Here is a 15101-nt window from a genome sequence, read left to right on the forward strand (position 1 = left end):
GCGCCTAAGCTCGCATTGCGCGTTCAATGTCAACTTCTCGGAGCTACTCTTCCATCAGTGAAATTTATAAAAATAAACAAAAAACAAGGAAAAATAAAATAAAGCGAAAATAGAGTAAAAAAAAGTAAACTGAAATAAAACAAAATGAAAATAAAATAATATAACAGAAAAGAAACAAATAAAGACAAAACAAAGTAGAGAGCAAAAATAATAGGAAGAGGAAAAAAAATTAAAAACGAAAATCTCTTCTTTCCTTTTTTTTCTTTTCTTTTCTTATAAAAATTTTCTTTTCTCATAAAAATTAAAGTAAAGACAAAAAGAAAACTAACGCAAAACAAAATAAATAACTCTAAATAATCAAAAAGGAAAATAAAAAGTAAAAAAAGAATTAAAATATATTACTAATATAAAAATGAAAACGAATAAAGATAAATAAGTAAAATAAAATAAAAATAAATAAAAATAAAAATTAGATAATATAACGAAAACAAAATGATAAAAAGAAGCAAGATAAAATAAAAATAATATATTTTTGTCACCCGGACCAAATTGGGTGTTAACACTACTGAATGACATACCTAATCTATTACATCTTTCCTTTTATGTTATTGTAATTTTTTTTAATTTTATATCTATTTTTTCTTTTCTAATAGTCATAAATATCTATACTGAGTAACTATCACAATCTATATTTTAAAAATCCTGCCTTTATTTGAAAAACTCAGTATGTAGAGTTTTCTTCTTCTTATTCATTAACTCTATTAGCTCGTTCTAAATTCTCTTCTTAGTTTACCTTTGTTTTCATAAAATATTTTGATGTTAATATATAAATATGATCTCTTTTCTTCTCTCTTGCTCCAATTCCCCAAAGTTTTACTCCACTCATGTTCAGCAACATGCAACTTATATAAATAATTCCTAAAAGCAGACTTAAAGAAGCAAAACGAGATAGTATAATTTAAAAAGTCATTCCTGTTTGGGAATAGGAAAATAAAACTGAGGACAAAGTAAATTGAGTTATGCAATCAACCCTTATACCATTTAATTGTAGAACTTAATTGTTTCCTACATCAACGCTAACTCTTTGTTAATGTATCAATCCACATGGAGCCAGAACTAGAACTTCAACATAAAATAATAAAAAATAAAATAATGATCTTTGAATAGAAACATTATCATTTGATTGCAAAAAGAAACTGAATTCCATATAAATAAGAAACTCATGATTGAATCAATCTTACCAAACAACACGACAATATAAGTCATACAAGAAAAACTATATTACATATTTTCAGAATTTGAAAACCTCCTCCAACTATCTTGCATAAAGTAATAAAAACTTAAGATTATAAGTTCCATATAGGAAAACCAGGCTCTCCTCCAATAAGGATTAATGCAGAGAGTTGCAACAATTACAAACAATACTGATGTGAAAGCCACAACAAAACTTACATAAAAAGCAACCATGTCAATCAGACTGTTATCATTTGAAGAAACGGTTGGTGATTGTAAATAAGGATGACAACTTTTTAGCAATGGAGGTCCACAAAGAAGAGAATTTCCTTCATAGCTACTTTCATCAAAGGTAATAAATTGGCCTTTTCGCTCGGGTGTATCACCTGATAAGTTGTTATGCGCAACACTAAATACAGCAAGAGAGTTCAACTGATTTAGTTGAGGAGGAATTTGACCACTCAACATGTTGAAAGAAAGATCCAAACTCTCTATTTGTACTAATTTGGAAAATGAAGCTGGAATTTGTCCAATCAAATCATTGTGAGAAAAATTCAATGCTCGAATTCTTGTCAAGTTTCCAAGCTCGGATGGAATACTTCCGTTTAGTTTATTTTTGGATAAATCAATTCCGGACATATAAGCAAGGATGCTCGCTGTATATGTGTAGGATCTTTTCTTCGTAGTGAAGATTGCTTTCTCGTTTATGTTCGGCGTCATAGTTCTTGTATTGCTATTTATTGCATGAAGAAAGCCATCAAATGCATACCTTAACTCGCGAGGGTCATTCTCGAAAGGCATTTTACCCAAGCAATTGGGTATTGGACCAAAAAAATTGTTATAAGAAAGATCTAATATACTCAAACCCTCCAATTGGCATATCTGCTCTGGTAAATGCCCTGTAAAGCGGTTACCTTTCAAAATGAGTATATTCAACCTTGTATCAGCAAGGTCTTCCATCATATCTTGAATGCTCCCGACTACTTCATTGTAGCTAAGGTCTAGAATTATTAAGGAAGATCTTTCATTGAACATTCTACTGGGTAAACCACTTAATCTGTTGTTGCTCAAATGAATGTATTCCAGAGAAGCATTGACAAAAGATGGTACATAACCCGTCAAATTGTTGTTTGAGATATCCAGATATGATAAATGTTCAAGTTCCACTAGCCTTGTCGGAATAGACCCTTGAAGATGATTATTGGATAATGAAAGCATAGCCAAGTATGAAAAATTTCCTATCACACTTGGTAGTTTCCCCACTAAATTATTATAGCTTAGATTCAAGAGTTGGAGAGATGAGTTAAGAAAGCTATTGGGTATGCTACCATAAAGGCTATTGTCATCTAAATACAATTGTTCCAAGTATTGTAAAGATGGAAATATGGGTCCATCTAGCCTATTGTGTGAAAGTTTCAATATTTTCAGTCGTGACTCATCTCTAGATATGTTCTTTGGAATCTCTCCTGATAAATGATTATCTGAAAGATCCAAAGTATCCATTAAGCTCATTTGCCCAAACTCAATAGGAATCGAACCTTGGATGTGGTTTCTAGACAAGTTTAGAAATTGCAAATTTGGTAAAATTGAACTGATATTGTTACTGGGGATTTGGCCGGTTATGCTATTGTCAGATACATCAATTCTCCTCATGTTAGTAAGGGGATGTGATGGTAACCGTAGAACACCTGTGAAAGAGCAATTTCTAACAAGAAGCTCTGTCAATTTTATGTTGTTTTCAAACAACCAGTGAGGAAACACTCCTTCCAGTCTACAACTAGTCAAATCCAAACTTGTCAAGTTTCTTTGATGTAGAAGAAACTTTGGGAGCGGAATAGAATCAACATTTGTCGTTGAAGACAAACTAAGTACTTTTAATTGAAATTTTGGAATCCAAGTCTGTAGACTAGGTTGTAAGTCCAATATGACTCTGTTGCCTTCACCATATATGAACTTAAGGTTTGAATGATTGGCAAATGGTGTAAAAGAAATAGGAACCTCGAATTGGTTTTCTCTGAAATCAAAATATTCAAGTGATGTAAGGCTAGCTATATTAGAACCAAATTGTCCACTTAATTGATTTTGTGACAGTTTCAACTTTCGAAGAGAGGTCATGTTTAAGAAAGATGAAGGAAGTGATCCCACAAATTGGTTTTGACTTAGATCTAATTCTTCGAGATTTTTCAGCTTAAACCAATCTGAAAAAAGAAAATAAAAACCTTATGGAGCCAAGATGTAAAGGATATAAATTTTCATATAAAAAAAAGGTGTAGAATAAATGTGTGATGATTAGCTATGGAAAGGAAATCTAAAAAAATATAATGATAAGTCGAATTACCAGCAGGAGGAAGGGTACCATTTATTCCACACTGAAAAGCAGACAAAACTCTCAAAGAAGTCAATTCCCCGATACCTTTGAAAAACTCATTGTCAAGGTCATTATTGTCGAGTGCTAAGTGTTCAAGCTTACTTAAATCACGAAAATCTACACAATAGAAAAAGAATTTATATGAACGTTAATATAACAAAGAAAGTAATTTAGTTTGGAGTAAAATAGAAATTATATCTACCTCCTGCAGTGATTGTTCCAATAATCTCATTCCCATTCATAGAAAGCACTCTAATGGATGAGAACGGTTGTAGTGATTCCCTCAAGTTGCTTCCATTTATCATATTGTAATCTAAAGTAAGCACATCCAATTTGCTTAGACTCTTTGAGCCTGAAACTAAAACAAGGAAATAATATTTGGCAAAACATGACACAGAAAATACAACAGCTATACAGAGTAAAGAAATAAATAGCATGCTTTACAACTGGATTCAAATTGTATTCTAAAGACAATCGATAAAGACTTTTTTTATATCAATTGCTTTAAATACCTTGGTGGACAACAAAACTGTTAATTAGGTTACTACTTAGATCAAGAATCTCCAAACTGGTTAAAGCCGATAATCCTGTAAGAGACAAATACCGAATAGAATGTTACAGTCATTCATAGAATAATAGTACAACTCTTTCTTCTCATGCAATAATAATTTCTGTTCTACAGTCTAAGTACGAACCACCATAAAAAACCTATTATGAGAAGTGATTAACAAAGTGATGAACAAGTAGAATACATCAAGTTCACTATACTGACCAGTTATATTGACCGATCCTCTTAATTGATTCACTCTTAAATCAAGGGATTTGAGACGTTGAAGCCCACTTAGAGATGAAAGAAATTCATTGGAGAAACTGTTTGAACCCAGTCTTAGGACTTGTAAATTGGTTGGCCACCTAAATCCATCCTTCTCTGATATAAACAAAATTGACACTAAATAAATAAGGAACATGCATATTTTCATTGAGTGGAGTCTACTTTGATAAAGTAAAGAATAAGGATAACTAACCTAAACGCCACAAGATCGTCTCATTCAACTCGTTCCCTTCTATGTCAAGAATCTCCAGAGACCGTATCTTTGATATATCTAGTAATATACATACTCATTACATTCCCATGCATTTTCAACCAATAAGCAAGATGAAGATTTGAAATATAAGAAGTGTGACATACTAAGAATTGATCTTGGAGTCAATTGAGTGTATCCTAAATTTAAAGACTTTAGAGATGAAAGTCCACTAAGAGCAGATGCAATATCACTGTCACTCAAGTTGTTGCCAGACAAGTCAAAGACCTCAAGATTCTTCAACATAGAGCATAAACCTGCAAGGTAAAGTGACATGACATACGTATATTTTATCCTAAAGCTATTAACCCTACAAATGAAATGGGAAAATTATTCCACCTTGAATATGCATATCTGAGTCCAATCCAGTGTCAGACAAATAGAGTTCCTTCAGAGATGTGAATCCCCCGAGAGATGGCAACATCTCATTAGTCAAAGAGTTCTTACTTACGTCAAGGACTTCTAATCTATGCAACTTCGATGACAGAGTTTCAAAATCTAAAGGCATACACATATGTCATAATGTCAGTCATCATAGTAATTATAGAGATGCTTATCACATCATCATAAGAATACATATCCTCACCGCTGAATGTTGCATGGAACCCGTTGAATCTTAGATATAGAGCCTTGAGAGATGGAAAGCCCTTCAAACAAACTAGAATGTCAGAGAAATCATTCATGACGCCGTTAGTCAAGTCAAGAACTTCCAGATTTTCCAACCCTGCAATGTATTAAAATTAAATGAAAATAATTATTCATGTTTCACTTTCAGCGAGTAAATAGTGATCAAGAATTAGAATGTGTAGGAGAATAACCTTCACTGTCCGCACAATCTAACGTTAAAGCATTAAAGCTGAGGTTGAGAATCTTCAAATCATTGAAGACAACAAGATCAGCGTAACTTAAATGGTTATCTGATGAAAAGTAGGATACTCCCGACAGATCAAGATTGGTGACTCTCCCTGTGGAGGAGTTGCACTCCACTCCTTCCCATTCACAACAATCTCTGCCTTCCCACTGCCAAGACAAAGGGAAGCCAAAACGGGAATTTAGACCCCAAAGAGCTTCTCGCTCTTCCTTCCAATACCCTTCGCACCATATCACTTCCACCAAAACAAAAATCAATAAAGTCACACCAAAGTTCTTCATTTTCATTTTCATATTTTGTAACAAAAGATTTGGGCGTTTAAATAAGAAAGGACCAATTAAAGTATACTAGTTTATGGCTGAGTCAAAGTTGGTGGCGACCACGGTAATAAGGATGACTTGAGGTCAACCCAAAGGCCGTGATGACTACTGCAAGCACTATACCATATACAATACCTTCCTCGTAATTTCGTGGAAGAACTTGCCTTCTGCGATCACTGCAATGCAATTCTGGACTTTTCTGGAAATAAAATATTTATCTTAGAATCATTGCTCAAAAGTTTTCTCATTCTTGTTTTGAATCTTCCTTCAACGAGTCTCCTCCACTGAGTTTTCATTTTCTCTTTCTTCCAATGAGTCCTCATAAACTCTGAACCTTAAAATTGCAAAATGATCAAATCGTGTCTAAAATTGTGTGAAAGAATCAATCCAGTGCCTAAAAATACAGGGCACTGACAATCATTAGACACGAGTTTATAACTCAAAGGTTGAGAAAAAATAGTAAAAAATTTTAAATTTATAATTAGGTTAGAATCAGTATGAAAATGATTTACAAATTTATCGATAGTAAAAATATAAATAATACTTCGTAAAAATATATCGAAGAAAAAATATAAAGTAAATTCTCTAAAAATATAAAGTTATATATATATATATATATATATATATATATATCAATTGTACTTTCTTTTTATCATTTGAATAAGAAATACAATATTTCATTCTTTCTTCTTTTCTAACATGGTATCAGAGTCATGTTCAGAGCCTATCCTAGCGATTTTTAAGTGGATATTTATGTTTCTATTCCACCCGTTGTCGGGCCAATATTGGATCACCCAATTTTTACTATCACGCACGAGATGTCTATACCTCGGCGTGAAGGGGATGTGTTAGAAGTCCCACATCGACTAGAGATAAGGTCAATTTATAATATATAAGTGAGGTGCAGACCTCACCTTACAAGCCGGTTTTGTGGGGTTGAGTTAGGCCTAAAACCCACTTCTAACATGCTATTAGAACTTGTCTGACCCGCTTCCACTGTCTTTGTTGTCTGTCGGCCGCCGGCAGCCCCTAAAAGTTTCTTTTACAACCTTTGATGCACCAAACCTCCACCCCTCGGTTCACCAGTGTCTTGACTTAAGCCCCTAAAAATCTCTTCTTTTTTATTGGATTTTTTTTCTTCTTGAATTCTTCTTTCTTGTCTTCTTGAATCTTCTTTTTTCTTGAATTTTTTTATTTGATCTTTTTCTTCTTGAATTCTTCTTAAATCTTTCTTTTTGTGGAGCATCTTTTTCAATTCTTTTTCTTAAATCTTTAATCATCTTCTTGAACTATTCTTGATAAATTCTTTTAATTCTTCTTGAATTTTTCTTATTCTTCATCTTCTTGAATCTTTTTCTTGAATTCTTCTTTCTTTTTAGTGAATCTTCTTATTCTTGAATTTTCTTCTTCTTCTTGAATCTTCTCTTACTTAATCTTGTGTTCTTGAATTCTTCTTTTTCTTTGACTTATTGTTTTCTAATCAAGACACTGGTGAATTTGGTGCCTGGTGGTTGTGCCGTTGGCATTCTCATTAAAGCTTTGCATCCAACACAATTTCAATCTTTGTTGTTCAAGTTGTGCATTATGGATATATATGCTGCAACTTGAGGGGATATTGAAATTATTTTATTCTCTATTCATATCTATTCATTTATGTTCATATATTTTTTTATTTATATTATTTTTCTATATTGCTCTAAATAATTATATATATTAATTGGTATTTTCTCTTTATCATTTGAATAAGAAATATAATATTTCATTCTTTCTTCTTTTCTAAATATATATATATATATATATATATATATAAATATATAAAAAAAAACCCATTAAAAATATAACTTAGTATATAAATTTATTAATCTAATATGTGTACAATCACATAATAAATATATTGACAAATTCATATAATATATATTATTAAATTCGTTTGATTAATATAGGTTAAAAAATAGATTTTACTAATATTCATAAATCAGGGATTCACTACAAAAATAGGTTATTTTTCGAGAGTTTTAAAAACCTCGAATATCTGCATATATGTTTTTTTTTTTAAGAAAAACTTTTCGGGGAGTAATCTCTTAATATTATTGTTCCCTCCCCTCCGGCGCCTTAGTTCCTTCTTCTAATTTCTTAAATATGCCTTAATTCTCTTCTTACCTCCCGGTTGCCTTCATCAAAATTTCCCCAAACGCCTCTCCCGCACCACAATCTTCACCTGCTTCGTGTTCGTAGAGCGTCTCTCCCCGTTACATTCATCAAATTTCCCCCAAACCCTTTTCTCGCACCACAATCTGCCCCTGCTTCGTGTTCATGGAGTGACTTTTCCTGCTTGGGCTGAGCGTCGAGGTCGAGGCAGCAAGGTCGAGGCGGCGAGGTCGGGGCGGTGAGGCGTCGAGGCAGCGAGGACTCTGCTGTGTGCGATTTTATCACTTCCGTCTCCAACCTCTCAAACTCAAATATGTTCATCTTATCTTTTCAATCTTCATGTTCTTTTGATATGCAGTATAAGGTTTGAAACTATAAGTTTGTGTAAAGTACTTCTATCCGACCACTAGGTCAAATTTGTGGGTTATATGTATATATATACATATGTTTTTCTCTTGTATCGTTTGTTTTGTTTCTTATGCGAAGAACCTTGTTCTCCTCTTTCTGATTTTGTGTGCTTGAAACTTCATATTATATGACAGATATAAAACATATGCCAGGATAAGAAAACACAATCATTTTGATTCATTCGAGATGTGTAAAATCATGTAATTAATATATAAACTGGGTAAAGAAAGTTGTGTGTTTGTGGAACTGATGGGGGCACATTGATGCACTTTGCAGTGGCTTGGAAAAACAAGAAATAAAGAGTAAAGTAAAAATCAAATATATAAGGTGAGAAGAACATGCCACCTTTGGTGACTAAAAGGATAGTTCACTGTTTGTTTAATTCTTATGATTCATGAAACCTAACTAATTTGGTTCTGTTCAATAGAATTATGAATTATATGTCCAGTTCAAAGGAAGTCTCGGTGAGTGAGAGAAAAGCAGGGCCTGCCACATCAAGGTTGGTGGTTTCTGATGCTCAACAATGTAATGGTGATCCAGAAAGACCTCCACATAGCCCTTCTGTGCCTGCACAGAGAGCACCTAGACCCAAACTTGAATCTATGCCAAAAAAAGTGGCTATTGAGTTTGGTTAACCTGGAACTTGTGACATTAAGCTTCTTCTCCTTGGAAAGCAGGGTTTTTGTGTGAAGTTAAGTGTTCACAAGGATGTTTTAAAAGAGAAGGGTAGTATTTTTGCTGATAAACTTTCTGAACAATCTGGTGTGTCATGTCTCCAAGTTGATGACTGTAAGGATGTTGAAACTATTGGGCTTATGTACTGCAAAGAAATGAAGCAGCGGCTAATGAAGAAGAGCGTTTCTCGGTTAGAATACTTAAGGTAATTTGCTTGCTCTGTCATCACAGCCTGCTTTGCTGCTAATACTATTGGGTATTTTTGGGAGTGAAGAAGTATGTTCTATGCTATTAATCTTTTGGTATTATAATTTTTGGATTATTTTTTGGTGTTGTTTAATGGTATGCCTCATTGGAGGCTTATAGTTATGTGACCTATTTAATCTCTTCTTATTATTGTATTCCTCGTGAGTCAATTCACCCTCCAATACGATGAATATTTTAACTATGGTTTTTTCTTCCCCAGTATGTATGTAATATATATGATATAATATAACTTCAATTTACACAATGATATTTCATTTTTGTACTACATATCAGCTGCATTTTTCCTCGTTACATAATCAGCTACTTTTTATCTTTCATGGAATGATATCAACTTAATAAAGGTCTGGTAATGCTATACTATTCTTTAATACTTTATAAATAAGATATTAAATGAAAACGGAAATGCATTCAATATTTAGAAAACATAAAAGGCATTCAATACCTGTTCCAAGTATTCGGGATCGGTTTCCCATCCAAATACTCCAGTCAATACGTCCTATTGTTCAAGCTTTCTCGCACTCTGAACGACTCCTCCCAGTTTGCAATTAGCTTCCCATGGGTTGTTTCCTTCTGGACCTTTGCTGCTTTCCACCAAACAAGATCTCCCTCTAGCAGCTGCTTGGGTCGAACCTTTGCATTATACTGACGAGTTTTTTTGTGCCTCGGCCCGTACGACTGTTACCTCCCTTCTCTCCTGCAAGACATCCAAGTTGCTCCTCAATCCCTCATCATTCATAGTTAGATCATCCATCCGTCTTCGCAGGGTTGCTTCTTCCACCTCAACCAATAACATGGCATCCGTCCCATAGGTTAAGTTGAACGGTGATTCTTCCGTCGCTCCATGCGGAGAACAACGATACCCCCATAATACTTGAGGTAACTCATCCACCCATGCCCCCTTTGCCTCCCCCAACCTCTTCTTTAGTTCCTGGACAATGATTTTATTCGTTGCTTCGGCTTGGCCGTTCGTTTACGGGTGCTCTACTGAGCTTGTAACAGGTGTAATTCCCAATTCTCTATAAAAAACGAGTTTCTTATCTACAAACTGTCGACCGTTATTAGTGATGATCGCCTTGGGTAAACCGAACCTGCAGACTATCTTCCATACAAACTTTTGAATCTGAGTAGTTGAAATCTTAGCTAACGGTTCGGCCTCTACCCACTTAGTGAAATAATCGACCACAACCAACAAGAACTTCATATGTGACCGACCGGTCGGGAATGGTCCAACAATATCCATTCCCCATTAGGCAAATGGCCAAGGGGACAGAATACCCTGCAATTCAGTGGCCGGTCCATGGAAAACATTTCCATACTTCTGGCAGGCCTTGCACTTCTGCGTGAATGTCATACAGTCTTTCTCAAGTGTTGGCCAGAAAAATCCCACCCTTAATACTCTCGCCCTGAGGGCTCGCCCTCCGGTATGTCTCCCACAGATTCCTTCATGTACTCTCTCATTAGATACTTTGCTTCGGTTTCCACCAAACATTTCAACAGTGGTGTTACATAACCCCTTCGGTAATTGTCCCCTACCAAGCAATACCGGGCTATCTGCGTTGCATCTTCTGCACTAAGAGTTGCTCCTTCATCTTGCTCCCGAATCAGTCGGACGATCACATCTTTCCAATCCTTTTGCCCCGCGGAATTAGTCACATTAAAGCATTCGACCGTTGGTTTTGTTAACACTTGCCTTATTACCGAAGACAAACCCCCTTTCACATTCCTGCTGGCCAACTTAGACAATACATCCGTCCGGCTATTTTCCGATCGGGGAACATGCCTCAACCGAAAGTTCTTGAAACACGTTTCTAACCGCTTTGCTTTATGAAAATATTGGAACAGATGATTATCCTAATTTGGAAGCTGTTAGAATTATTGGTTAGTATGAGAGTTGTGTGTATGAGCTTAATGGTAAAATAATTATTAAGTCTACCTATGTTAGGGTAGTCAGTAAGATTAAAGTAGGGAGCAGTGTGTAGGGTTATTTATAATCATTGTACCTAGCATTCTAGGACAGTTCCTTGACCTTCCATCTCCCTATTGTATCAACTCTTTATCTATATAAATAATAGAACATGAAGAGGGTCCATTAATCCCTTAATTAACATGGTACCAGAGCTGGTTCTTTGATCCTGTACCGGTTGTCTTTACTGTTCGCCAGCGGCCGGCCGTTATGGCCGCCGATGGCCTCCTAACACTTTAGTCTTTCAGTCTTTGTATTTTAGTGGGCAGTCCAGTCGTTGCATTAGCCAATTCAGTTTCTAAGACTTGTGTCTTTCTCAGCCAGAAGATGAGGCTTCTACTGTCTGACTTAGCCTTTCTCCAATATCACCAACACTTTGTGATACGTCCAGCCTTGGAAGATAGTCCAGATCCATGAGCTCAGGCAATGGAACAGTGTCGGTGGAAAGGCATTTGGAGAGGAAACCGAATGTGTGAGTGGCAGCAACAGATCTGAGTGAGTATGGAGTTGATTTAGTAGCAGCGGAGGTTATGGATAATGGTTGAAGTTGATAAATGAAGTGCTTATGGTGGCAGGAATGCTAGCTCAGAAAGCCCTCTCTAGGAAGGAAGCTAGAGGAGAAGGAAAAGAAGCACAAGTGAGTGACTCTCAGAGGAGAAAAGCTGGAAAATGCATCAGCAATTAATCTCTCAATTTCCAAAAGTGTCATACAAAAGCTGCCTTGGGGTTTTTATACAACTCCCTCCGGCCTTGGCAATGCAAACCATCAGATCCGTGAAATGTGGATCTCAATCCACGTTGGCAGCCATGTGCTAAACATGCCACCCTTCTAGAAACCTTATTTTGACATGTGAAAAATAAATTTTATCCTAAGTAGCACGTGATTCATGTGTGTACACTCATAATAGGCTATATGCCGTGCCAAACATGTGGGAATGACATTCTTCTAGCCTTTTCCTTCCTTGGACCATCTTGACTCTTGATCTTGATCTCCTGGCTTCCATTCAAAACATGTGAAAAATATCTCACCTTCTAGTGTTGGCTTGTTAAGTTCCTACTGTAGTTGCCGAGCCATCTGTCTTGTTATAGGACCTGGATGCATCCTGCTAGGACCCCGCATATCATCTCCTCCCTCTTGAGAAGGATTTTTCCTCAAATCAGAGAGACATTCTCTTCCTCAAAATCATAGCCTGCAAAAGGTCTAAGGTTAGATATATTAAAGGTAGAATGGACTCCATACTCTGGCGGAAGATCGATTTGATAAGCATTGTCATTTATCTTCCGCACAACTCTAAAAGGTCCATCTCCTCGAGGATTAAGTTTGGATTTTCTTATTTGAGGAAACCTTTCCTTTCTAAGATGAATCCAAACTAGATCACCTTCATTGAAGATTAACTCTTTTTTACCCTTATTGTGTTTCTTGGCATATTTCTCATTTTGTTGTTGAATTTGAACTCTTACCCTTTGATGTAATTCTTTGATAAACTTAGATTTGGATACCCCTTCTTGATGAAAAAAGTCAACAGAAGTTGGAAGAGGTATTAAATCCATAGGAGTCAAAGGGTTGAATCCATAAACAACTTCAAAAGGAGAAATTTTAGTAGTTCCATGAACTACTCTATTGTAGGCGAACTCTACATGAGGAAGATAATCATCCCAAGATTTGTCATTTCCCTTGAGGACTACCTTAATAATGTAGAAAGAGATCTATTTACTACTTCAGTTTGACCATCTGTTTGAGGATAGCAAGTAGTAGAAAAAGATAACTTAGTCCCTAATCGAGACCATAAGGTTCTCCAAAAGTGACTAAGAAATTTAGTATCTCTATCCGAAATGATGACTTTAGGTAGACCATGAAGTTTCACCACATCTCTAAAGGATAGCTTTGCAATGTTGCTTGCATCATCTATTTTGTGGCAAGGTATAAAATGAGCCATTTTGCTAAATCTGTCCACTACCACAAATATATAATCAAAACCCCTAACAGTCTTAAGAAGTCCTAATACAAAATCCATACTGATTTCTTCCCAAGGGGTGGAAGCAACATGCAAAGGAGTGTAAAGTCCATGAGGCATTGATTTAGATTTTGATTCCAAACAAGTGATACACTTAAAACAATGCCTTTGAACATCCTTTCTCATGTGAGGCCAAAAGAATTTTTCCTTTAACATGCCAAGAGTTTTTTCTACCCCAAAATGTCCCATTAATCCTCCCTCATGTGTCTCCTTGACAAGGAGTTTCCTATGTGATCCTTGAGGAATACAAATTTTTCCCTCTTTAAAAAGGTACCCCTCTCTCACATAAAAACCGCCTTGAGATTTGTTGAGACATTCCTCATACATATGAGAAAATTCAAGATCTTGTGAATACAATTCAATGATGTTATCAAACCCAAGAATTTGAGCTCCTAATGTGGCTAAAAGATTAATTTTCCTTGATAAGGCATCCGATACCACATTGGATTTTCCTTTCTTGTATTTGATAACATAAGAGAATTGTTCAATGAATTCTAACCACTTAGCATGCCTCTTTTGCAACTTGTGTTGACTCTTCAAATATTTGAGTGATTCATGATCACTCTGAATGATAAACTCCTTGGAAATAAGGTAATGTTCCCAAGTTTGAGGAGCCTGCACAAGAGCATAAAGTTCCTTATCATAGGTAGGATAGTTACAAGAAGCCCCATGAAGTTTTTCACTAAAGTAGGCAATGGGGTCTCCTTCTTGTAATAATACTGCACCTATTCCATGTCCTGAAGCATCACATTCTAACTCAAAAGTTTTTGAAAAGTTAGGAAGAGCTAGAATGGGTGCTTGGGTGAGCTTTTCTTTGAGTAGCTCAAAAGTCTTTTGTTGCTTGTCTCCCCAAATAAATGTAACATCCTTTTTCACCAACTCATTGAGAGGTGAAGCTAGACTAGAGAAGTTAGGCACAAATCTTCTATAAAAACTTGCGAATCCATGAAAACTCCTAACTTCTCCTACATTCTTTGGAGGAGGCCAATCTTGAATAGCCTTTATTTTCTTAGGGTCAACATGAACCCCTTTTTTATTGACCACAAATTTTAGGAAAATGACGCTATTAACACAAAAAGTGCATTTGTTAAGATTTGCAAACAATTTGTTGGTTCTAAGAATTGTTAAAACAACTCTCATTTGTTTTTCATGATTGTGCAAATCTTGACTATAGACCAAAATGTCATCAAAATAAACAACTACAAACTTCCCAATGCAATTCCTTAGAACATGATTCATAAGTCTCATGAATGTACTTGGAGCATTTGTAAGACCAAAAGGCATCACTAGCCACTCATACAATCCAAACTTAGTCTTAAAAGCAGTTTTCCATTCATCTCCTTCTTTAATTCGAATTTGATGATATCTACTCTTAAGATATATTTTTGAAAAAATTTGAGCCCCATGTAATTCATCCAACATATCATCAAGTCTAGGGATGGGATGTTTATATTTTATTGTGATGTTGTTGATAGCCCTACAATCATAACACATGCGCCACTTTCCATCCTTCTTTGGTACCAACAACACAAGTACAACACATGGACTTAGACTCTTTTGAACCAATCCTTTATCTAGCAACTCTTGAACTTGTGACTCAATCTCTTTTGTTTCTTGGGGGTTAGTCCTATAGGCAGACCTATTAGGAAGAGTTGCCCCTGGAATGAAATCAATTTGATGTTCTATTCCTCTTATAGGTGGAAGCCCAATTGGGATTTCTTTGGGAAATAGATCATTAAATTCCTTCAAAA

At 35.4% G+C, this 15101-nt stretch overlaps 1 protein-coding gene and 1 long non-coding RNA gene across 3 annotated transcripts; one reads left to right on the forward strand and one right to left on the reverse strand.

The window, feature by feature from the left end:
- Nucleotides 1-1193: 1193 nt before the first annotated feature.
- On the reverse strand, nt 1194-5810 carry LOC106755352 (LRR receptor-like serine/threonine-protein kinase GSO1). 2 transcript variants are annotated; one of them, XM_022778266.1, is made up of 10 exons: nt 5502-5810; nt 5270-5407; nt 5023-5181; nt 4791-4940; nt 4627-4704; nt 4374-4529; nt 4114-4188; nt 3804-3953; nt 3572-3718; nt 1194-3431 (listed from the first exon to the last, which is right to left on the reverse strand). In XM_022778266.1, the coding sequence occupies exons 2-10, from the start codon at nt 5364-5366 to the stop codon at nt 1282-1284; spliced, it is 3162 nt and encodes a 1053-aa protein (XP_022633987.1). In that variant the 5' UTR covers nt 5367-5407; nt 5502-5810; the 3' UTR covers nt 1194-1281. The 2 variants fall into 2 exon arrangements, with proteins under 2 accessions (XP_022633987.1, XP_014492982.2); XM_014637496.2 differs by having other exon boundaries at nt 3804-3959.
- A 2114-nt stretch (nt 5811-7924) lies between these two features.
- On the forward strand, nt 7925-9553 carry LOC106755361. The gene is made up of 3 exons (XR_001375390.2): nt 7925-8386; nt 8707-8757; nt 8858-9553. It is a non-coding gene; the product is annotated as an uncharacterized LOC106755361 (long non-coding RNA).
- The last annotated feature ends 5548 nt before the right edge of the window (nt 9554-15101 follow it).

This window comes from Vigna radiata, unplaced genomic scaffold (assembly GCF_000741045.1).
Source record: "Vigna radiata var. radiata cultivar VC1973A unplaced genomic scaffold, Vradiata_ver6 scaffold_252, whole genome shotgun sequence".
In the NCBI taxonomy this organism is placed as follows: Eukaryota; Viridiplantae; Streptophyta; class Magnoliopsida; order Fabales; family Fabaceae; genus Vigna; species Vigna radiata.